We start from the raw sequence: 24,392 nt of genomic DNA on the forward strand, positions 1-24,392 counted from the left end.
AAAAAAAAAAAAAAAAAAAAAAAGCAAGATGCAGGAAACCATATATTATATGATCCCATTTTTATAAAACAGTGATACATGCATAAGTTTATTTGCATATAATTTAAATGTATCTGTCAATGGTGACTTGATTATGGAGAAAATATACAGAAGGTTAGACAGGAGAACGTTAGTAAGCTACCTAGGGTGAAAGAATATGGTTGGTGCAAGCTGACATGGGTGGCTCAGGAATGGCAGAGGGAATCAAGCCCACCCCACCGCCCCACCCCAAATAAAGCAGGGGCCTTTGGAACTTGACTTTCTTACCCTGTAGCCTAGCCAGTCCCTCACCCCCACAATGCTTGACTCCTGGCACCCATCCCTTGGCCATCCCTCCCACCACCCCTTATGGGTGGCCTTCCATATTTTTCTCCATGATTCTAGAATGGGACAGCCAAGGCACTGAGGGGAGGGGAAGGCCAGGAGGGTCCCAGGGTAGGGGGACCTTTCAATGCATGAGAATGGACCTCAGGGTCTAAAGTGCAGCTCTTGCAAATTCATGGGAGTGAGGGGAAGAGGCTAGAAGGAATATTAATTCACTCACTCATCTTAAGTCCTCCTTCAGTCTCAGCTTACAGATTCCATCCTCAGAGAGGACTTCTCTGAGTCTGCCCATTTCATTCTGTCTCCCTATTATTTTCTCTCATAATACTCATCAAAGTTTGCCATTTTGTCTTTATTCGTGTGTGTGTGTGTGCGCACACGCGCGCGCACACGCACGCGCGCACAGTCATGTATTTAATGCCTATTCCCCTCCCCGCCAAATAAACGGCACCACCAGCACCACCAGAGGAGGGAGCTTGTATGTACAGCACAGTATGTCAGTTGAATTCAATAATTTCCTACTCACTTATCCTCTTTTTCATTGACTCACTCTTTTATTCATTTATTCCCTTATTCATTCCAGAAACGTGCTCTTGGCCAGTGACTTTTCCCCTGATCTGAGTCTTCCACTTTCTAGGGTGGCTTTCTGGGGGGAGGTGGGAGTGGGAACGTGACTGCATAATTCTGGGAATGCATCCACAACCTGGGAGAGCTGGGTGAGTCTGAAGCTCTCCAGGGAAGGAGGGAAGATTCCAAAAAGCTAGAGGGTCAGAGCGAAAGGTGCTGGAGGATCAGAGGACAGAGCTGGGAGTGACAGGGTGAAGGATGCAAAGGGAGACTCTTCTTTGCCGCCACCCTCACATCTTCTCACTGCCCAGCTTTTGCTCCGGCAGTCTGCTCTGTCCGGAAGAGGCTCTCCCCATCTCCACATGCTGAAATGCTACCCTTCCCTGCAGGGCCAGCCCAGATGTCCTCGAGGTCTCCTCTGAATCCTCCAGCTGGAAGGGCCGCTCCCTGCTGCAAACAAACTCCCAGAACACAAAGTCTGGACCTCCCTCGTGGCGCTGACCACTTCCTGCTTGGGCTGTAGTGTGACCCCTCCCTCCGCCCAATAGGCAGAGGCTCTGCCTGCCTGTTCCCAGGGATCCCGCAGGGCCCAGGGCCCAGCGTCAAGCAGATGCTCAAGCCTAACATGTGAACAGCACTGCGTGTTTGGGGGGGTGCAGTGATCATGACCCCATTTCACAGATGGGGAAATGGAGGCACAGACCAGGGGCACGACTTGCTCCCAAAGCAAAGCGGCAGCACAGCCTAGACTCAGCCCTGCATTTCTGGTCCCAGAGGCAGGGCTCTTTCCAGGGCAGCTTGGTGGGAGGTGGGAGTAGGGTGGGGTGGGGTGGGAGCTGGGTCCTGAGAACCAGCAGGCCAGAGAAATTTGGAGTTCGAATGGCCAAGTTCAGGGAAAGCACAGCTGGGGAGGAGCCAAGGTATTTATTATGCTTGGTTTCCAGCTCCAAACAGAGCTGATGGATGGAGCTGCTCCAGTTCCTATAAACAGCTCGGGCCTCCCTCCCCTCCACCCCTCCACATTCTCAGCACCATAGCTCCAACTCATCCCAGTGAGAGTGGGGTGGGGGAGAGATGACCAAGGGAGGAGAAGGAGAAGAGAAGAGGGGTTGGGGGGAGAGAGGAGGATGAAGAAGAGAAAGGGTCCTAGAGGCAAGAGGAACTGAGGGGAATGAGAGTGGTGAGAGAAGATTCCTGTTCCCCTGGGCAGCCCACACCCTGCAGTCCCTCTGTGTCCTCTATGTTCCTGGGGTCTGTCTGAGAAGTTTATCACCCATTCTTGGTCTGAGGGCCGATGTTAATCCCCACAAGTGTTTAGGTCCTGGAGGGCAGGGCCATCCATTCAGGAAACCTTTTCTGAACTTGCCTCTGTGTTGGCTCGGGCCCAGGGGACACAGAAGGGTCTCTGGGTAAGACCTCCTTCCAGGAGCTCCCGGTCTGGTGGTGGATCAGGCAGACATCCCAGTGTTGTGGCCCCGGGCAGCCCAGGGCTGATGGCAGCTGGAGGAGGGAAATCAGGGCAGTCTTCCCAGAGGAGGTGATGCAGGTAAGCATTGAAAAAGGAGGAGTTTGGCAGGGGGGTCAGGGTAGGTGAGACATTTCAAGTAGAAGAGGTGGGAGAGAGCCAGAATTGGGAGGGTCAGGAAGCAGTGCTGCCTAATGGTTAAGATTGCCGGCTCCAGAGAGGAGCAGGGCAAACCTGGGCTCAAGTCTCAGCCCTAGCGCTTGACAGCTGTGGCATCTTGAGTCTCAGTTTCTCTAAAGTGAGGATGATAATAATAGAAATCTCTCCAAAGAGTGTTAGAATTATATACGACCGTGTACATCAAGTATTCAGCGCAGGGCCCACCCGGAAGTGCTCTGTCAGCTCTGAATAGGAGGTGGGAGGTGGCCAGAGAGAGATGAGGATGGAGGGCCGCAGGGACCCGGACTTGCAGGGCCTCTGAGCTGCTAAACAACAGGGGCACAGAAAGCAGACTGTGGATCCTGGATCCTGGGGGGTTGTGCCAGCACAGGGAACTGACCGGGGGAGGCATCTGGTGGGCCAGGGATGCCGGCTTCCTCTCCTCCTACCCGGCCTGCGAGCCCGGCTCTTGCTGGGCCGGGTCCTCGTGGATTGAGTGAGCCAGGTGACCTGACACCACAGTCTGTCTGTGACAGGGGCTGTGCAAGGGCATCCTCTTGCCCTGGAACTTGCCGGATGCTCCGATGACCTAGTTGGCAGCTGTGTCCACGTTCGGCTGAAAACAGGAATTTCTGCCTTGCTGGGGTCTTGGTCAGGTGAGCAAAGTCCCCTGTTTGCCAGGAAAAGGGGTTAGGGGCCTGGTGGGCTCCCAGGTTCCCAGAGTCCTGGGTTGAGCTCAGCCCATGCTACTGCCCTCCTGCAGGCCTTCGGGCAGCACCTACTGTGTGCCAGGGCATTGCGTCACATACCCTCTCACCGCCTAGCCCCATCCATGAAATAGGCATTTCAGTTTTTCCTTTGGAGAGTAGGAGCTGGGAGCAGCAACTGGGAGCGAGAGGTCACAGCCAGGGAGGAAGCTGGGCTGGAGAAATCTCCAGGACGCTTGCGGATGGGGGAGGCGGAGCTGGAGCCTGTGGGAGAGGAGGTGGAGAAGAGAAGGTTGGCACCTGCAAAGGGGGTGATGTCTGGGTGTCAGGCAGCTGAGAACGGGAGGTGGGGCCACATGAAGACAAGCACAAGGGGCTGCAAAGTGGGAGACCAGGGGGACCACTCCCTGCCCTCTAGACTCTACCTCAGCCCACTGCCTGACTCCCACCCCCACCCCAGGTGAGGTGGCTCTTGTCCCCTTCCCCAGAGCCCACAGCCCACACCCTCACCCTCCAACCGCCTTCTGGGAACCACGCATGCTCTTCTTCTGGCCCCTCTTGGTTCTTCCAAGTTCAACCTTGAACTGCAGCCTGGCCGCTCACTCTCAATCCTCCAGCCCCTGGGAGACCTTTAACTCTCTAGCAGGGGAGGCCTCTGGTGTCAGGGTATCGGGGCTGGACGCTCAGGAGAGGCTGGGGCTGGAGACAGAGATGTGGGCATTGTCAGAGCGATGGGGTGGCTACGTCAGTGAGGGTGATGGCATTCCTGAGAGAAGCGTCCTGCTGATCGCCGTTCTGATGATGAGCGTGGAGCAGAGCCTGAGAGGAAGGCACCTGGGGTCCTAGATGTCGGAAGAGTGTGCCGAGGGGGAGGTGTGGGTGATGGGGGGATAGAGGTGAGGGGCCCCGCAGCTTGGTGACCTCAGCTGGGGGGGGAAGGGGGACAGCTGGAGGCAGCCTGGGATGGGTTAGGATGGAGGGGAGGGAGAGGAAGCTACTTTCCCTAGAAGTTTACCCATGAAGTAGGGAAGGAAAGGGGAAAGTGGCTTAAGGGTCTCCTTACTGTTCGTAAGATGGGCAAGACTTGAGCACAGCTGAAGTCTGAGAGGAAGAAGCAAACAGAGAGGAAAGGCTGAAGGACAGGAAAGAGAGAAAATGGAGCTGCAGAGGAGGGAAAGGCGCTCAGCGGCTCCTGCCGGAGGTCACTTTTCTCAGTGGTGGGTGGGGAGTGGGGTTTGCTGAGTGTGAGGGGACAGAGGTGTGGCAGGGACACGATGGGGGCTGAGGCACCCAGGTCCAGGATGGTGGTGACCCAGAGCCTCCGTCTCCCACCCAGCGGGCCTCAGCCTGTCTCCCCAGGGGTTTCCCATGAGGCTTCAACGGCTGGAAGGGAAGTAGAGGAGGGCAGGGTTCAAGTGGACGCAATGATTACCCGCAGCAAGGAGGAGGCCGGCAGGCTGCACTGTTTCTCCAAAATCCGTTTTTAATACATTCACGTGGGTTACACAAAGAGCTGGCCCCGAGGCCTGGGTTGTGGCCTGGGTCCTGGGGAGTGAGAGCAGCATTGTGTAGTGTTCTCAAAGATCAGGCATGCAGGGGCCCACACCTTGCCCTCCAGGCCTGAGGAAGAGTGTTTGTGTGCAGTGAGCACCTGTGGTCATGATCCCAAACAGAAATGGACCCGCCGGCTGCCCCACTTGCCACCAGGGCCCCGGGGTGGGGCCAAGCCACCAGGCTCTAGCCCCGGCTCTGCCGTTGACTCCCTGAGTCCTCGACCTGCTCTGGGCCTCAGTTTTCTCATCTGTAAAATGGGGTGGAGAGAGGGGCATTTTCATCATCTCACACTTTACCGAGCACCATCGTGAGCCTGAGTGCGGGCCAAGCACAGGTAAGAGGGTGAAGACAATGACACAGGGTCCCGGGATTAATCCCAGGGCTTCCTTTCTTCCCAGACGGCCCACGATTTCATGGGTATGAGAAACAGGGGGTTATATCTGGATGGGATTTTTTTTTTTTTTTTTTTTTGCGGTACGCGGACCTCTCACTGCTATGGCCTCTCCCTTTGCAGAGCGCAGGCTCCAGACGCGCAGGCTCAGCGGCCATGGCCCACGGGCCCAGCCGCTCCGCGGCATGTGGGATCTTCCCAGACCGGGGCACGAACCCGCGTCCCCTGCATCGGCAGGCGGACTCTCAACCCCTGCGCCACCAGGGAAGCCCCTGGATGGGATTTTTCTATCCATTTTTCTAGGGGAAAAAAAAGTCCCTGCATGATGAGGACTAGTAAGCGAGTTTGGAGCCAGCATCACCTTGTGATGTGACAGCTGAGAGAGAAGGAAACCATTCAGGTCTAACCACCAAGCCCCGCCCCCCACCCCCTCAATGAGGTCTGAATCCACCTTGTTTCACAGGCGCTGCCACTGACCTGTGCAGCTCTGAGCAAGTCCCATTCTCTTCCTCAGTCTTAGCCTCCGTACCTGTGCAACAGGGAGGTTGGACTCAATGGTTTCAAAGTCCAGGCTATGCTCAAAGGAGGGAGAGGGAAGGAGGGCATGCAAGAGCAAGAAGAGAAAAAGGAGAGCCTGCCTAGTCTGCAAATGAGGGAAGAAGGGAAAATGAGGCACAGAAGGAGGAGAGGGCCTGCGGCTGCCCATCTTCCCTCTGCCCGCCTGGGAGAGAGGAGGGAGAGGAGCGGGTGGGTGTGCACGGCACAGGACGCTCCCGGGCCTTGTTCCTGTCCGCCTAACAGCCTGCAGCCCCTGCAGTGGCCAAGCTCAGGCTCTGGACTCAGGAGGATGTGAGTCTGGAGCTCAGTTCCGGCATTTCTTAGCTGGAGGTCCCTGGAGGGAGACTTTTGGGGCCTCTTGTAAAATGGGATAAAATATGAACCTCAGAGGGTTGTCATAAAGAGGCAGATGCAGGCTTGGGTTTGTCACCACTGCCAAGTGTGGTGCCGAACGGAACCAGACACCTAAGGTTCTCACTCCTGGCTCAGCAGCCAGGGTGAGGCTGGGATGGAGCAGGGCGGCCTGGGCAGGGAGTAGCGGGGCTAGGGCAGTATCTTGGCCGGTGTGTGCAACACGAGAGTGCCAGGTAGGGAAAGAGCCTGCCCGGAGCAGGAAACGGAATGGTCCAGCACTGGGCTGGAGCCCAGGGAGAGCGCCTCTTAACCAGGCCCTGCTGGAGCTGCCGCAGCCCGCCGAATAGCACTGGATCCAAGCCTTAGGGGGCTCCAGCTCTCTTCCGGTCACAAGCTTTTTATGTTCCAGAGAAGCTGGAAGTCATTATCAGAAGATGTGACGAACGGTCTGCTTGGACACCTCTCAGACAAATCCTCCTGGTCGGCATTGCCTCTCTCTTACCCTGGCCCAGCAGGGCCATCCACACTCAGCCAGCTGGGGCTGCAGAGCTTTGGGGCCCTGGCTTCCACGCTCTGTGTGGTCACCGCAACCACCTCCCCACCCAGACTGGGCGATGCTGAGGGCAGGGATGTGTCTCATTCCCTGGCGTCCCCCGTGCCCAGGGCAGGGTGTGGCACAAAACAGACGCCTGGTGAAGATGTGTTGATCCGATGGGTTAACCTTACACTCTGTCACTCCTGCAAGCTGCCCATCTTCCAGCTTCCACAGCTGGACCACACGTGCGCCCTGTGAAGTGAGTCACCTACTGATGCAGCAGGATACAGGGACAGGAGCCCTGGGCTGGGACTGAGAGACCAGGGTTCTTGGATCCTGGCTCACTGGGTAATCTTGGGTCAGTCCCCACCCTTCTCCGTGCCTCTGGCTCCCCCACTGACCTGGCAGGGTCCCCCGACAGAGCTGGTCTGTAGCCCGCAGCCTCTCTAGGCTTTGTACTGCTGGTTGAACTTCTGCCGGCGGACACAGCAGCAGGCGGCCAGCGTGGTGAGAAGGATGGCACACACCAGGGCGAAGGTGAGGATGATGATGAGGTTGACGTTCTTGAGCCCCCCCTTCTCACAGTCCTCAGGACGCACGTGACTCAGGGACACCTCTTCCTGGGAGCCGAAGCGGCAGATCAGGTCCTGGGTGGCGTCCACGTCCACACGGCCCTGGTGCAGCTGGGCCGCCAGCCAGCCGTTGCCGCAGCAGCTGAGGGGGTTCCCCTGCAGGTAGAGGCGCCGCAGGCTGGTCTCCAGGCCGCCCATGGCGCTGCCCGGCAGGAGGCTGAAGCTGTTGTTCCTTAGGTCCAGCACCTCCAAGGACACGGCCTGCGTCCAGGTAGGCAGGCGGCTCAGGCGGTTCTCTGCCAGATTGAGCCGCTTGAGGCAGCTGAAGCAGGGCAGGTCCACCTGCAGGACGGCCAGCCCGTTGCCCTGCAAGGCCAGCACCTCCAGGGAGCCCTCCAGGCCCGCCAAGGCCCCTGTGGCCACATCCAGCCCAGGGTTGGCGGAGAGGTCCAGCTCGGTCAGCGGAGTGTGGAGGAAGGCACCTGCCCGGAGCGTCTCCATCTCATTGTCCGCCAGGTTCAGGACGCGGAGGGAGGAGACGCCAGAGAAGGCCACACAGCCCGCGGGTCCAGGCTCACCTGGGCCCCCGCAGGGGCTGACCCGGTTCCCCTGCAGGTTGAGCCTCTGCAGGCTGGCCAGGCCAGCGAAGGTGTACGGGGGCAGGTCCCGCAGGGCGTTGTCCTGTAGGAGCAGCGTCTGCAGAGACCCCAGGGCCCTGGCACCCAGCTCCAGCGTCTCCAGCGCATTGTGGCTCATGTCCAGGAGTGCGAGGCAAGGCAAGGAGCCCACGCGCCGGGCCTCAAAGGCCTGCAAGCAGTTCCGGCTGAGGTTCAGGAAGCGCAGGGAAGTCAGGTGCTCAAGAAAGCCCTCGGGGACGAGCTCAATCTCATTGTAGCTCAGATCCAGATTCAAGAGCTGAGAGAGGGGCTGGGTGCTGGCGTTGCGGCCGGGGTTAGAGAAGGGCAAGGCGGACCAGCCCTCGGAAGGCGCGTGAAGGCCCTCGCCGCCCTGGGGCGGCCCTGCAGGGAGGCGGATGAGGTTGTTAGACACGTTCAGGTAAATGAGTCTCGGAAGCGCGGCCAGGTCGGGGAAGTGGAGCAGTTTGTTCTCCCGCAGGTCAAGCCAGGCGAGCTGATACTGGGCCCGGGGCTCCGGGGCCGTCTGAAAGGCCTCAATACTGTTGCAGCTCAGGTCTAGGACGCGCAGCTGCTGGAGGCTGAAGTCGGAGATGCAGGTGAGGGAGTTCCTGGAGAGGTTGAGGTGTGCCAGGTGGGGCAGGGCCTCGAAGGCTCCGTCCTCGATGTCCATCAGCACGTTGCTGTGAAGGTCCAGCCGCTCGAGCGCGGGCGTGCCCCAGAAGGTGTGGCGGCCCAGGCGTGTCAGGCTGTTCTCCGCCAGCGAGAGGCTGCGCAGGGCGGGCGCCTCCGCCAGCAGCCGCTCCGCCAGGCCACTGTACAGGCTGTTGCCAGACAGGTCCAGGGACGTCAGGTGTGGCAGGGGACCCAGACCCCCAGTGCTCAGCGCCGTGCCCACCGCCAGGCGGTTGTGGGCCAGGTTGAGGTGCTCCAGGTGGGGCAGGGCCTGGAAGACCCCTGGCTGGAGGAAGCTAATCTCGTTGGCGCTCAGGTCCAGGTGAAGAAGCGCTGTGTAGAAGCCCAGGGGCGAGGCCAGGATGCTCCGCAGCTGGTTCCCAGACAGGTCGAGGACCTCAATGTCCCGTGGGAGCACCGAGGGGACCTGGAGTAGGCCAAGGCCCCGGCACAAGACTTCCTTGTCCACCTGGGGAGGCGGAGGGCAGGGAGAGCAGCGGGCATTAGTGGGTGCTGTAGGAGGGGCAACCAGACACGTGCCTCTAGGAAGTATGACTGGAGCCGCCACCAGGCCTGGCCAGGCCTCTCCTCTGTCCTCCCAGCGTGCTCGCCGTCCTCCCCCCCAGCCTAATCACCCCATGTCTGCATTACCCCTACTCTGCTCCCTGTCTCCGGTACCCAGTACGGTGGTGCTGGCATCAGGGAGGGACTCAAGGAAACTTTGATTGGTAGACAGACAGAGAGATGATAGACAGATAGAAGGACAAATGCACTAACAAAATACTCTATACTGATTATTATCCCATTTTAGAGGACACTAAGCCATGTATCACCGAGAGTGCCCCAGAGCCAGTGAGGAGCGGGGCCAGCTGGGACCCAGGCCTCCTGGTTCCACATCCCAGTTTCTTTCCATGGACCCAGAGAGTTAAACTTACCCAGCTGATGTTCTACTAGAAACCACTTTGGGAGAAATGTTTCCAAAAGGGGAAAATGCTATTTGCACTCCTGTCATCGGTGTTAATTTTGGTCTCTCACCCTCAGATCTCATTCAAGCCCTCACTCCACGGGGCAGAGCTCGGGTCCCAGAGCCAGCCTTCCTTGCTGACACTCACCAGATGACCTCGTTCTGCTGCTGCCCCCACCCCCACCAGTGGCTTCACTTTGCATGGTCCAGTCCAGATGGGCCCCTGGAGATGGGGTAGGGGGCAGGAAAAGATGACCAGAGTCTCAACCCACATTCTTTGATGACAAGACTGATTTTGCTGTGTCACATTACCACTCTGGTTTCTTATCCAGAATGTAACTCATCCTTCCCCAGCACCCATTCAGCATTTCATATTTTATTTCGCATTTTCAGACCCCGGTCTCACTGGATCTTCACAATAGCCTGCCCATCAAATCTGATCACCCCTCTTTAAGAAACCCAAAGTTAGAGAGGGGAAGGGAGGCCCCAGAATCATCCGGCTGGTGAGGAACAGAGCTGGCTTTTGAACCCCAGTCTCTTAACAACCAAAGACCCCACTTTTGTCCCTCCATCACATGTGCTTTCAGGGGTCAGAAATCTTTCCATGGAAATGCAATGTCCCTCTGTCTTTTCACACACACCAGGAACCCCAGCCTTTCCCAGCGAAGGCTCTGGCTTCCATAACCACCAAGCTCAGGCCCACTCCGCCCTGGCCTCTCTGTCTCCACTGACCCCTTTCCGCCAGCCAAATGCATGGCAACTGTTCAAAAACTCCACTCTGACCGTGCTGCCCTCGGCTTAAACCCCTTCCGGGCAAAGTCCAGCACCCTCAGCAGAGTTCAAGGCTGCCTGTGGCCCCTGCTGACCTGTCCCCTCTCCTCCCAACCCACTCCAGCCCAGCCCATACCTGCCCACTGCCCACTGTGCCCTCCCACACCCACCTCTGGGCCTCCTCCTTGCTGTTCCCTGTGCTGGTTATGTTCTTCCCAACCAGATCAGCATGGTGAACTCTGTGTGCTGAGCTCCAAGGTCTCCTCCACCTGGAAGCCTTCCCTGACTGCCGGGCAGGTTGGGGCCTCCTCTGGGCTCTCACAGCCCCTGTGCTTCCTCTCTCATAGCTTTGGCCCCCTGAATTGTGACTGTTTGTGTGCAGACCTGCTAGACAGTAAGTTCAGGGCAAACAGGGTTTGACTGAGTGACTACTGTGGACCTGGGCCATAGAAAGTGCTCAGTATATCTTTCAGTGAATGAAAGAGTCACAGACATCATCAGCTTAGTAAAAGTCTGAGGGATTGACTGAATCACCTTTCTGAAAGGAAAAGAAAAGAGATGATGAATATATTCAGACTAGAGTCAAAGACCGTCAGAGCAAAAAGGGTCCAGCCCACCCACTTCCCAGATGGGGAGACTGAGCCTAAAGATGGCAGTGACCTGCACGAGGTCACAGCGAGTCAGTGGCTGAGCCGACAGGGCAGGAACACCAGCCTGGGTGTTCCCCAGCTGGCCCAGCTCTCAGCTTCCTCCCAAGAGCTCCAAGGTGAAGCGGGGGGCGGGTGGGGGGAGAGGAACGGACTGCCCTCCATCAGGCAGTGTGACTCTTCCAGCTCCATGCGGCTTCCAGCTCCACGGTACTGCCCTACTCAGAGGCCCGAGGACACCCCTGCAGTTGGGCACCCATGCAAACTGGAATCCCACCCCGGCCACCCTGCCAGACCTGCTTGGCTCCGTGCCCCATCCTCCCTCACAACCGCCTCTGCCAGCTGGGGCCACTGGGCACAGCCTCCCTATCCGTATCCTCAGCTCCGCAAACCATCCTGATTAAAGAAGAAACAGCAAAATGAACACAAACACAGTGTGTGTTGGGGGATGGGGCTTAACCCACCTGCAAGCCCACACCCCGTTTCACCCCAGAGGCAATACTCAAAGGCTCCTTGGGGTACCAGCTCCTGAGAGCTGAGGCGGGACTCAAAGCTAGCCAAGTCCAGCACCTAATCCTGCTTTCTGCCCAGTGCCCAGGACCCCTGTCACAGAGGCCCAGAGGGACTGCTACAAGGCACAAGGCAGGGCTGCCCAGCTCTCCAGTCCAGTCTAGGAAGGAGCTTGAAGGCGTGGGCAGCTCTCAGAACTCCATTTGTCGGGTACCCACCGCTCCCTGAGCTCCAAGCTGAGTGACTTATTTGGAGAGGGGTCTTGGGGGCATCAGCCCTTAATCAAGTTCAGAGCTTCCCCAATGACCCCCTGTCTACTCTCTGGTATGCCAGGACTCCGCTGTCCAGCTCTTTTTTTTTTTTTAGAGGGAAGAGGGTGTCACTCATCACCATTTTACCACCTGCACATAGAAGGGAAGCAGGGTAGGGAGAGTTACCCGGCAGTGGGCAGCATGAGCTCGGGAGAGATGGGTTCGAATCTTGGCTCTGTTACCTCCTATCAGTATGACCTTGTGGGTCACATCTCTTCTCCCAGCCTTGGCTTCCTCGGCTGAAAAGAAGAGTTTTCTCTCATAAAATGAGGGAAAGCCCTTAGCGTGGAGCAGGCCCCTTGTTAGCCCTCGGCACGTGGTAATTCGTTTTTACTATTTTAAAAAGCATCAAAACCGCTTCCACGGGAGTTCAGAAATTGCTTTCCTGCCTGTTACCTCATTTGCCCCAAATCCAAAGCCCACCCAGTTCCCCTCTGCCTGTTGGGTGGCCCAGACCCTTTATCTCTCTGAGTCTACTGCCCCAGGTGGATGTGGGGCTGCATTTGGTGACGTCTGAGGCCTTCTCTGCCTGTTATTCTGGGTGCTGGGAATCCCAGACGGGCTCCAAGGAGTAAGAAGTGAGGTGGCAACAGCAGGACACTGCAAACCCCAGGGAAGGGGTGCAGGGCCCTGGCTGCCATCTCATCCAGCCTCCAAGAGCAGCTGTCCATCTTGTGCCGTAAGCTTCCAGTCTCAGGGCCAGGTGGGGCCCCTGGAGGGCCAGTCCCTTCCCCAGCACAAGCTCTGGTCTTGACTTCAATGATTGCCCAGCCTTACGAGTGGACCTAGAGGGTTCCTTTTCTCTGTACCCCACAGGGTCACAGTAACCTCAGGGCTAGTCTCCCTGACTCCTGGCAGGAAAATGGAACAAAGTGAATCAAACCTGGTCGCTGCCCTTGAGAAGCTCTTGGTCTGGTAGCTGAGACAGGTGTGGACCATTCAGCAACTTACCCTATGCACTCAATATTGAGATGGAAGGAAGCTTAGGGCTGTGGGGGCCCCAAAAGGGATCAAACAGAACCAGGTCGGCCTGGAAGGGGTCAGGGGAAGCTTCCTGGAGAAGGCAGCATTTGACTCCGGCACTAATAAGTGAGAGGCATCACGGCAGAGATGTGGCAGATGGGCTCGAGTTAAGGAGCCCAGTTAGGAAAGGGGATTCGTCCCCCGAAGGGGCCTAGTACAGAAGAGCCTTTCCCAGATGCCCACTCTAAATTCCCCACACATATACCTATGCCTTGTCAGCCAGCTAGACCCACTGCCCTTTGGGGGCAGCTTGAAGGGATAGAGTCCAATATTGGCCCTAGTTGAATGACCTTGGACAAGTTACCCAACTTCTCCAAGCCTCAGTTTCCAACTCTATAAAATTGGAGTAATGGTACTTACCCAGCAGGATTAACAGTAAACAAGGCATTTAAGCATTCTAGTAGGTACTCATTAAATGCAAGGTTTAAAGTCATTAAATGCATTCCCCTTCCTTTTCTGACCCCTCTAGCCTCTGGCTTCTGGGGCTGGGGCAGTAGGACACCCCCGGGCAGGGGGTAGGGGGAGACAGGGAGTTCTCCCTGCCAAGGCAGAGCTTCTTACCTTCTTACAGGGCACCTTGTCTCGGTGTTGGGAGGTAGCCAGGCCCAGGGTCAGCACGGCCAGAAGCAGCAGGATCCGGTGGCTCATGGCTCTGCACAGGGCAGGAGGAAAGGGGAAGGCTGTAAGACCACAGGCTCCTTCCCACCGCTCCTTCCTGTCTGTACCTGCCCTCAGGGAACCCCAGACCGCAGCTGTAGCTGGACCAAAGGTGCTGTGAATGGGGCACCATGTGAAGGAGATGGGAAAAAGGGCTGCAGCCCATCACAAAGGGCCTTCAGTGCCAGGCCAGGGAGCTAGGCCATTACCCTGGACAAGAGTTTTTAAGCAGTGGGTGACATGGTCAGATTTGGGTTTCAAAAGACCCTACCTGGAAGACAGCCTGGAGGAGGTGAGCAGGAAGGAGAGGGACCCTAAGGGCTGCCCTGGCCAAGCTCAGGGCTGGGGTGGGGTGAGGTGGGGAGCTAGGCCTCTGACTCCAGTTCCACCCAGGCCACAGGCAGGTCCCCCCATCCTAGCTCTTCAAGCCCCAAACGGAATTCCTCAATCCCCCCACCCGCAGACCTTTATTTTGCCCTTTCTCTTTTGATTTTCTGGTTGTCGAGTCCCTGCCATTGTTTGAAGGTTGGGCCTGGAGCCTTGACAGGAAGCCCCGCCAGGAGGCCTGCCCTGCCCCCAGCACTGCGGGCTGTGGACTTCCCCAGGAACAGGCTGCCAGGACCTTAACTTTCACTGAAGCCACCGCCCACGCAGTGGGACACCCAGGCATGCTGGGCCAGCCCTTCTCTCTATGAGCAGCGGGGCTGGGGTTGAGGGGGACCACAAAGCCCTCAGGAGGGTCACATCCCAGTGCTGCTAGGGGCTCATTCACTGAGAACCTGGGCCAAGTGCCAGGAATACACAGCTCAATCCATCAATTTCATTCATTCATTCATTCATTCATTCACTCACACCTTTACTGAATGCCTCCTCTTGTCTGGTTCTGTCCTGGGAACTGGGGACACAAATAAAGGCACAGAAGAGACCATAATACATACAAAACATTAACAAGGAGAGACACATAATGCCCTCCAAGAGCACTGGACCCAGTCACCCACACCAGACTGCTCCCTCTGTCTCCTCCACTGACCTGCTCTGTGACTTTGTACAAGTCACTTCACCTCTCTGAGCCTCAGTTTCCTCTTCTGAGGCTAATGCCAACCTTGAAGTTTTGTTAAAGATCAAATGAGACATATTCTATGCCACTTACAGAGCCCTCATTATGCACCAGGCACTCTTCTTGACACTTTACATGTATGAACTCATTTAATCTTTCCAATAATTCAACGACTTGGTTCCATGATCACCATTCCTACTGTGCATACAGGAAAACTGAGGCTCAGAGAAATTAAGCAACATGCCCAAGGTCACACAGCTAACAAGGGGCAGGCCCAGGAAGTCGGGCTCCTGGGTCTGTGCCCTTAACCTCTACACTATAAGGTCTCCTGCAGGTAATCAATAAATAAGTGCTGAATTGTGACTCTGAGGGGTGTTTTGGAAGAGGCATTTATAGAACCTTTATGGCTGAGTCTTTACTGTTAGAACCTATAAACATCCTTGCTATGAATTTTAAATGAAGGTGGGTGCTCTGAGGTCCTTTCTGGTTCCAACAGGCAAAGGCCCGAGCCGAGCCGTGTCTTTTAAGCCCTGTTCCCTGGGTTCTCCCGGGGCCATGGACCCCCTGCCCCACAGATGTCCTCCTCTCACCTGCATTACAGGTTGGGTTTTCACAGGAAATTTGGTTCTGCTGTTTAAAAAGCAGAACATCACCATCCTTTTGAATGCTAGGGTACTCAGAACTGAGTGGAAACCCCTCAGCGGGGCTTCGAGGCCCTTGGGGAGTGCTCCCTGCCCAGCCAGCTCTTCTCTCCAGCTTCATTTCTCACTGTCCCTTCTCCCACTCTGTGTTCTGGAAGCCTCATACTTCCTTCAGTTCTCTGAGCATCTTTTCACTGCCCCAAACCCTCACTTCCTCCCCTCTCTTGTGCTGAATACCTCTTCATCCTTTGGGTCTCAGCCTAGATGTCACCTCCTCCAAGAAGCCTTCTCTGGTTTCCCAAGTCTGGGCTATATATTGGCACCGAGCACTTCATCACTCCGTGGTTCCCTCCCCTTTTCCCCCCCCCCCCCCCCGCCGCCACACCACCACCACCATGGGAAGTGCCCCCAGGGCAGAGGGGCCTCACTCTCCTCTGGGAACCATCTTACACTGTGCAGGCTGGGGAAGGTGCTGAGAATTGACATGAGGCGCCTCGGTGACATGGTGACGCTGGTGAGAGCAGTTTTTCTCCTGGACTCTCCCTTCACCTCCCTGCCACACTCCTTCCCCCCATCAGCGGGTTCTGTCTGCTTTCCCTAAAACACAGACTCTGGATCTGCCTACCTCCCTCCTCCATCACTGCCACAGACTGAGGCACCACCACGACCCTGGGCCTCGACCCCAGCAACAACCTGACCTCTTTTAGTCTGTCCTAAGCATGGCAGCATGAGTGATGTCTTTAAATCATGTATCAGATCATGAATCTCACTGCTTGAAAACCTCCCATAAAATCGAAGCTTATACAATCTCCTCTCTGACTCCATCTACCATGTGCTCTTCCCTCACCAAATTCTAGCTTTCTCACCATCCCTCAAACACAGCAAGTGCATTCTTGCCTCAGGGCCTTTGCCCTTGCTGCTCCCTCCACCTGGAATGCTCTTGCCCAGATCTGCACGTGTTTTATTGTTTTCCTCTCATTGATCATTTCCCGATCGTTTATTTCTTATTCTATGAGAACAGGGATCTATTAACTGGTGCTCACTAAAAGTCTACTGAACAAACAGCAAAGTGAGGGGTAGCAGTCCACAGCAAAGGGCTGAGCGGTGAGTGCGAGGTGAGGATAAGGAAGGACCTGGATTAGTTCTGAACCTGAGGGCACTGCTGCCCAAAGGGGCACTCGTTTCCCCCTCCCCTGCCTGCCAAATTCCACTCTATCCCTGAGGTGAGCATCTGAGCCTCCAGGAGGGCCCCTCCCTGCAGCACGTGGAACTCCACCCTGCCATCTAACAGAAAGGGGCCCCTCGGCAGTGGACACCCTTGAGCAGTGCCCTAGACACAGTGTGGAGAATTTGAGGGTTACTTGCTCTCAAGAGGGAGGATTGGGATAATTGAGACCCAGGCTCCCATCCAGACTCTACTGCCCACCAGCCCTGCTCCCTGGGGCAAGTCCCTTAAGCTTTCAGGGTCTCAGTGTCCCATCTGTAGGGCAAGCAGCCTGGTTCCTGTTTTGCCACTGTTTGACCCCAATGGTTGTGATGACCAAGCTGAGAATGGCTGTGAAGGCACCCTAGACACATATTGTCTTTCCCAGCTGGGACAAACCCACAGGGCTGAGCAGCCCAGGCGAGGTAAGGAGTGCTGAAGAGGGAGGCCCCAGGCCAGCAGACAAGTGGCCTAGGCAAGAGGACACAGGAGACATCTTAGGACACTGACTGGGGGGAGAAGTGCCAAAGAATATGCGTGTGTGTGCGTGTGTGCACGCGCACAATGTGGGGGGAGAGAGAGAGAGAGAGAGAGAGAGAGAGAGAGAGAGAGAAATGGGGCGGAGGGCAACACCTACTACCATAATAAGCCCACCCCTAGTGTTTAAGGATGTTAGATACTCTTCTAAGCACTTGACCTATATCATTTCATTTCATTCTCACAACAAGCCAGTGAAGCAGTTACTATAATTTCCATTGTACAGATGAGAACACTGAGGCTCAGAAAGGTGAAGTGACTTACCCCATAGTTACCCAGCTCATAAGTGTTTTGGGATTTAGCCCCAGGTCTGTATGACCCAAATGCTGTGTTTTCTCCAGCACGTGCTGAGCCGCCGGCCCCCTATAGAGTTTGTCCATGAGGAAAATAAGGCTCAGAGAGGTGACTTACTCAAAGTCACACAGGCAGTAAATGGCAGAATCAGGATCAGAATCCAGCCTGTCTGCCTCCAAAGCAAATGTTTCCACAACACCAGGCCAAGACCTCCCTCTCTAACCCCCGCCAACCAACCCCCAACCCCAGCAGACAGGCTCACAGTGCTGGGCTCTAGGGTGCTCCTCTCCCTCCTCTCAGCCTGGATCACTGGCAGAGTGGGGTCCTGGGAGAGCTGCTGTGGACGTTCCCAGCCAGCAGTGAATCACTAAGGGCAAGCCCCATTCTGGAGACATGTGCATCCCACGGGGGAATTAGACCTTAACCCAAAGGAATGTGGCTGTGATGGCGGAATTTCAGGCAGCTGAGGGTGGGGGTGGGGGTCCCTCACGTCTTACCACCCATGAAGAAGGCTGGCTGCGGAGCTCCTTGGAGGGAGGTGGGTGCCACCCCCCCCATCCCCGCCCCTAGAGATGGGCAGGCTATCTGGTGCGGTGGGATGGGAAGACTCACGCCCGGCCAGGGTCAGAGGGCAGTAGCAGACCAGATTCAAATTCCGGATTGCCCTTGACTAGCTGTGTGTTCCCTGCTCAAGTGCTGGCCTTTTAGCGCTTGTTTTCCCATCTGTCAAATGGGAACGCCTGCCTCGCCCTTCGCGGGAAAGATCCGCTGAGCTAGGAGCCTTGGAGACTTCTGGAGTCAACCCTGGCTCCACGCGCAAAGCAGGGGGCGGTGGCGGGAGGGGACTGTTGAAGTTCCGCGTCTCGATGGACTAGTCCCAGCCCAGCTCCGCGCCGGGTGCTCGAGAGGGGCGCGGGACCGCCGGTTCCCCGAGGGGGCCGGCCAGCCTCGCCCGCTGGGCGGCTCCTACCTGGCTCAGCGCGGCCGCCGCTCCTCTCCCGGGCAGCCCCGGCACATTTTGCGCAAACCTGCCCTCCCCGTCCCACCCCGCGCCAGACCCCGGGGTCACGGCCCGAGGAGGCGCACGGCCGCTCCACCGCCCCACGGGAACCGGACCCGCGAGAGGGCAGCTCGGGCTCCAATTTAAATACCTCTCCCGCCGACCCGCCCCACCACGCCCCCCCCCCTCGGCCCAGCCGCGGGGTCCTAGCGCCGGGCCGGCACGCCCCCGTGTGACTCGGTTTATCCGGAACCCGCGAGGGGGTGAAGCTTTTTCTTGACGCTGAAACCCGGACTGGGAAGGGGCGGGTCGAAGTGGGCGGGATGAAAGGGCGGGATGGAGAGGGGTCGCTAAGGAAGCGCTGTGCCAGCCAGGCCGCCCCGGGCCGCCGCACGTGCAGTTCGTGGCCCCGCGGGGTCCAGGGCGGCGGGTGGCTCTAGCAGCCGCGGGTCCGCAGAGGAAATCCGGCCTGGCCCCGATTTCCCCCGCGGTCGGCGCCGCCGCACTTAGCCGGGGAAACAGGAGAGGTGACACGGCGGGGCTGAACGCGGAAGGAAATGACCCTTCGCTGGCCCTGGGGTGGCCACAGAGGGGGTTCCCCACACCGAAGCCGTCCCATCTGGTGAGTCCAGGCAGGTCACTTCTCCTCTCTAGACTGTGCTCTAGTGTCCAGACTCTTCCTCCTTCATCATCTCCTGGGCCCTTAAGCAGCCCTGTGAAAAGGTCCCATCAAACCCCCCAGAATTCAGGTGGAGAAACAAGCTGTGGATGGGGTCATCGAGTATAAATAAAAATCACTTGTCTGGGACTAGTAAGGTCCCCATTTATATTTAGGGAAACCGAGTCTCAGAGAGGTTAAATAGCCTATCCAAAGTCACACAGAATATAAGAGACAGGGATTTCCCCCAAGTCTGTCCACAAAGCTAAGCCCTGCCCAAACTGGGTACACTTTTCCAGCACTGTGTTAGTCAGGTTGTCTTTGAGTGCTGTGCAAAAAGTAGCACGGTGGTATTATTGTCTTTTACGTGGAAGGTTGAGGCGCATCTTCCCCAAAACCACGTCCTCTTCTAGATGCCTTGGCCCTGCCAGGTCACAGCTACCCTGCCCTGCCCTGCTGGGTGTGGACCTGAGGAAGGGGAGCCTAGGAGAGGAGGGTCACAGCTGTCCTTCAGGCCCTGGTTCCAAGGGTAGGAGAGAATTCCTCCTCCAAAATGTTTCTCTTCCGTGATGGTCACCAGCCCTGAGAGTAGTACAGCATGTCCCATTTTACCGGTGGGAAAGCGACCGCCCACAGCTTTGTGGTAAATCAAGGTGAAGCCAGACTTAGAAGCTGAGTTCCCTGAATTCTATATAGATGGCAGCTGCATTTCCTTCCTCCCATCTGGCTTACTGTGGGGACAGGCCTGGGGAGATGGGGACAGCTCAGAGAAGACAATCTGTGACAGCTAGGAGGGCAGGGTGGGGGTGGGGCAGGGCCTAACCTAAACTCAGGGGAGGAGATCAGGGAAAGCTTTCCTAAGGAGGGACCTGAGCTGCTATGAGGGCATAGGTAGGAAAGGTCACAGGACCTGGGAAGGGTGTCCACACCTTCCTCTCCCTCCCAGCCACCGGGAACCTCAGATCTATGCTGAGGGAAGGCCCAGCTGGTCATCGCAACGCCCTCTCCCCACCTCGCCGGCTTTAGTCCTCATCTGGTCAAATGGAACCTCAGTTTCCCCATCTGTAAAATGGGAAAGATAGTAGCTTCTTCTCGGGTTGGTGCCAAAACTAAGAATGACGGACTTAGCCTGGGGCCTGTACCCAGTGGGTGTTAGGCAACTTCTGGCTGTCTTTATTGTGGCGATTAATGATGCCTCTGCCACACCCTGTGGGCTTCCTTTTCCAGATCCTTGTCAAAGGGGCCAAATGTCCAGGAAGTGCTTCGCAGCAGCCCTGCAGCATGGGCAGAACATGGCTGAGTTGGACTCAGACAATTCCTGGGCTCTCCCACCTGACCTGCTCCCCCCACATCCAGCGCCACCTCACCCTTCTCTGAGGTGCTGCGGGCAGAAACCGCTGGGCTGGCGCAGAGCTCTGGCTGGGGCTGGGGTAGGGTGGGGCTGGGGCTATGGCGGGCTCGGGGGAGAGCGACCTGCCTCCCACACACCCCCAAACGCTGCGGTTGTGGTTAGTCAGTTCACAGGGGTCCACTTCACTCAGTGCCTGGATGGGGCTCCCCAAGAGTTGGAGACAGATGGGCAACCAAGCGTGCCTACCCGCTGCAGATGCCTCTTGGGACTGGGGGCTGAAACCGGGAACCCCACGTGCTCAACGCCCCTTCCTTCACCTTTTCACTTCTTCAGCGTTCGTGTTGCTGTGGGACTTTTGGCAGTTTGCTTGATCTTTCTGACCTCAGTTTGCTGATCTGCAAAGTGAGACTAATAATAACACCTGATGTTCTGGCTTGTCGTGAAGCCCAAATTGCAGCAACGTGTGTAAATCCCTGGTCGGGGGCCTGGCCTGTGGTCCTTGCCCAGGAAACATGACCTCCCTTCCCTGGCAGGTCCCGGAATCAAAACATACAGGACCTACCCTTGTGGAGCTCCCAGACCAGATGGGAGGCAGATGAGAACATAGGATGATGGAGTCCAGAAAACTCAAAGGCCGAGTCTGGGAGCCGGAGCTGGATATGAAGAGGGAGGAGAGGTGAGAACTGAGCAGGGTTGGATTTGCCTGGTAGCCATGTGGAGGGTGGCTTTCTTTTAAAGGCCACCAAGGCCAACTTTCCATCCAATGTTGCTTAGCGCCTGCTCGCACCCCTCCAGCAATGGGGCGTTCTCCTGGACAGCTCATCAATGGGGGGTTCATCTTCACTGTGTTGGTATTTTTGCGGAAACGCTTCTGTACCCTCATGCATCTGTCAGTGAAGATAGGAGACACATCTTTTCCTGTGTCTTCAGGACTACCATTCTGAGATGAGAAAACCCTCCCAGGCATGAAGACAGGCTCAAGGCTCCCTGGGCGGGGGGGGCGGTTTCTTAGGCCAGGCTGATAACCAAGGCTCCCAAGTAGGAGTGAGTGCCCAGGAAGGCAATGATGTGCACATCCCATCTGACCTCGGACAAGTCGCTAAACCTCTCTGAGCCTTGCTGGCCTCATCTAACTGTAGAAATGGGGTGGGAAGGACCATGGCACCCTGGACCCCCAACTTAGTTTCTGTTGCTCTTTTTACTGAACGCCCACTGTGGGCCAATCCTTTATCTCATGTGGCAAATCAGGATAAAGATAGCCACAGACAGCCTCAGGTGTCTTTAGTCTCAATTACTGACTAAGAAACTGAGGCTCAGCGAGGTTAAGTAACTGGCCCAAATCACACAGCTTGGGAGCCAGGAATTGAACCTGGGTCTCCAGACTCGCAGACTCTCGGACCAGATCTCAGTGCAGGGATGTGGCTCTCCTCACTCCCTGCCCCTGCCCAGCACCACTGTGGGCCCCCAGGGAGTCAGGGAGTTTCCTCATCAGCCCCTTTGGGGGCCCTGCCTTCTGTGGCAAAACCCTGGGTTCCCCAGTTCTTCTCCTGCCCACCCTCCCATGCTCCCTAGGGCAGCTAGGTTTAGACCAAACCAGCTATGGGCCACCTCCCAGAGGGACAGTACGATAGGAGGGAAAATGCTTGGTGTCAGCTGTAGGGAGTTTGTGAGCCAAAAAGCCACCTAGGGTGCTTGGGAAACAAACGCTGATAAAGAGACAGGTGGTGTTTCCTTTCTTCTGAGGACTAGCTTACGTGTTTAATGGGTATAATGAGGGCTGCAGGACCGGGCATGGTGCCAGGTAGTTTACTTGCACTGTCTTCTCACAGCCACCTGGCAAAAGGGGACTATTGTTCCCCCCCCTTTTACAGAAGAGGGACCGAGGCTCAGGGATCCTGTGACTTGCCCACAGTCACACAGCTGATAGAGCGGGGCTCGGCAGCCCTTCCCACCGAGTCCTTAGACTCCAAGGCCCTCATGCATGTGGCCAGCGACTGGCTTGGCTGGTTTCTGCTCTCAGCTGGGGCACGAGACACCCCCTCCCTGGGCGCTCGAAGCCATCAATGCGGGGGGAGCGGGTGCTGTGTACCCCTTGGCCGCCACACGGGAGGCGCTTGGCTCTGAGTCCGGTTAGTGAGACCTGGGGCTGAGGAGTCTGGAGGCTCCCGGAGGCCCCAAGGGAGAGGGGGGATGTTAGGTGAGAAACTTCGAGACTGGGTGAAGAGGCAGGGCAGGATCAGAAGCATCTCCACAGCTTGACTGTGCTGCTCCACGGACCGTGAAACCACAGCCCTCTGCGGGCCTCAGGCTGCTGGGAACCTGAGGGTTTGTCCCTTTGAGCCACACAACTTTTTCATCTGTTTTAACCATTTGAAGCTTAAACCCCATGAATCCTTTTCTCGATGATCCGGGGTTATCAGGATGGGCCTTGGTTAGGGTCTGTGATGTCATCAATGTCACGTCCAAATGAACACATCAGCAACAGAACCGAGCCGGGGTGAGAGAGCTGCACACACACGAGTGCCCCTGAAGGCAGCGTTAATTAGAGGCGAGGCTGCTGTGGGGCGGCTTCCCCCCACCCCCTGCAGGGGAGCTGGGCACCCTTGGGCAAGTCATTCTCCCTTGGCGGCCTTGATTTCTCATCTGTCAGATGGGGACAGTCATTCTGTCGACTTCAGGGGGGTGTTGAGAGGATGACATTGTAGAAAGCTGAATGGAATGGGGACTGGGTCAAAATGACTGACATGGCCTTCCTCACACGAAAGCCTGTGACTCAGTGGTAGACTGAAGGGACCTGTGGGCAGAGGGAGCGCCCAGTGATGGGAGACAATGACTCGGCGGGGGCTGAGTCAGAGGGACCATAGCGCTGTGGGCTCAGGACCCAGGGCAGAGGTGGGTCCCAGGCCCTTCGGGGGAAGGGCTGTGACCCAGATAGGACAACCCATGGTGGGGGGCCCCTGCCTCTAAGGGTTCCCTGGAGGTCCCTTGCCAAATTCCCAACCCTTCCAGACTTTGGGATCCCCACTGTGCTGGGCTCCCGCAGGCTATAGGCTCCTGTCTCCCTCCAGCTGGTCAAAGCCCCAAGGCCTGGCAGAACGTCCAGAAACTGGCTCGCCTGTACCCAGCCGATTCCCACAGATAATGGTCACCTGCTGAAGTTTCAGACACTCCTTCTTGCCTCCTTTACTTCCACTCCCAGAAGGACAGCAGATTCTAGGCCCCGAGAGCACGAGGTCACACGTGGGAGATTTCCCCAGCCGCCACCCTGCTTTCCTTCACTTGCCTCACGTGAGGGACTCCCGGTTCACAGAGCAATCTTTTCGGAGGCCCAGTTCCTCTCAAACTTTAGAGGGTATCAGAATCCCTGAGGGCTTGTGAAGACATACTGCTGGGCCCTACCCCCGAGAGTCTGGTTCAGTAGGTCTGAGGCAGGGCCCAGGACCTCGCAGTGGTACTGATGCTGCCAGTCCGCAGGCGCCCTTTGAAAAGCGCTGCACCTGCGAGGGCGTGGGGCGGCCAGGCTCCGTGGTCCTTACGTGGTGAAATGGAGGTAACACCTGCCCCTCCCCACTGAGTTGCCGAAATGAAGGGATGAAATATGAAGGTTATGGTTAATGGGATTATGAATCTTTCTTACCATGAGTGAAATTCTGGGACCAGTGTGAGGCCTCTGTACTTTTAAGTTGAGAAGGGGATGGGCTGGCCCAGGCAGCTTTCTAATACAACTTTCATGTTGTAATCCATTTAATCCTACAACACTCAGTGAGGTAGATATTATTATTATTACCTCCATTTTACAGATGACATATGAGGAAACCCAGAGAGGTTAGGTAATTAACTCAAGTTTGCACAGCCAGTATGGATGAGTCCAGGCAGTGGGGCTCCAATGCCTCCCCACTTGATACTCTACTGTATTGTCACATGATGGAGCATTAATTAGCTGAAAGAGCAAGTAATCTAGGATTTTTTAAATTTATCACGACATCCCCTGTGTGTAGAGTTGTATTTTCCCCCCTCTTGGGTGGGGTGAGGAGGGACCTGAGGAGGACAGAACCGAGGAAGAGAAGCAGCCCAGGTTTCAGAGAGGGACTCACCTGGGTTCCCATCCTCACTGTGCTACCCACTGCTGTGGGACTTTGGGCTGGTGGCCTCACCTCTCTGAACTCATTCCATCTCTAGAGTGGAGCAAAGATGGACGGACAACTGGGGCTGTTAGGAGAGTGAGCTCGTTG

The 24,392-nt window shown here is 56.6% G+C and overlaps 1 protein-coding gene across 11 annotated transcripts; it reads right to left on the reverse strand.

The window, feature by feature from the left end:
* Positions 1 to 16: 16 nt before the first annotated feature.
* LRRC32 (leucine rich repeat containing 32) lies at positions 17 to 18,358 on the reverse strand. 11 transcript variants are annotated; one of them, XR_003428074.1, is made up of 6 exons: positions 18,122 to 18,357; positions 13,323 to 13,413; positions 7,055 to 9,004; positions 5,684 to 5,735; positions 4,694 to 5,062; positions 17 to 3,525 (listed from the first exon to the last, which is right to left on the reverse strand). XR_003428074.1 is itself a non-coding variant. In XM_027083461.1 (4 exons), exons 2-3 carry the CDS (start codon positions 13,407 to 13,409, stop codon positions 7,100 to 7,102), a joined length of 1,992 nt encoding a protein of 663 aa, XP_026939262.1. In that variant the 5' UTR covers positions 13,410 to 13,413; positions 18,122 to 18,357; the 3' UTR covers positions 17 to 3,525; positions 7,055 to 7,099. The 11 variants fall into 11 exon arrangements, 7 of the variants coding, with proteins under 7 accessions (XP_026939262.1, XP_026939263.1, XP_026939258.1 ...); XR_003428073.1 differs by having other exon boundaries at positions 17 to 3,224; positions 3,364 to 3,525; positions 5,684 to 9,004; XR_003428075.1 differs by lacking the exon at positions 5,684 to 5,735.
* Positions 18,359 to 24,392: the final 6,034 nt, after the last annotated feature.

The sequence above is a fragment of the Aethalodelphis obliquidens genome, unplaced genomic scaffold (assembly GCF_003676395.1).
Source record: "Aethalodelphis obliquidens isolate GAN/ISIS:26980383/991018 unplaced genomic scaffold, ASM367639v1 scaffold50, whole genome shotgun sequence".
Lineage (NCBI taxonomy): Eukaryota > Metazoa > Chordata > Mammalia > Artiodactyla > Delphinidae > Aethalodelphis > Aethalodelphis obliquidens.

Coding starts and splice junctions, on each gene's coding strand:
- LRRC32 (XM_027083461.1), bottom strand. CDS start 13,409: ATGAGCCACCGGATCCTGCTGCTTCTGGCCGTGCTGACCCTGGGCCTG. Junction 9,005..13,322: donor ACAAGGTGCCCTGTAAGAAG/GTAAGAAGCTCT, acceptor CCGCCTCCCCAG/GTGGACAAGGAAGTCTTGTG.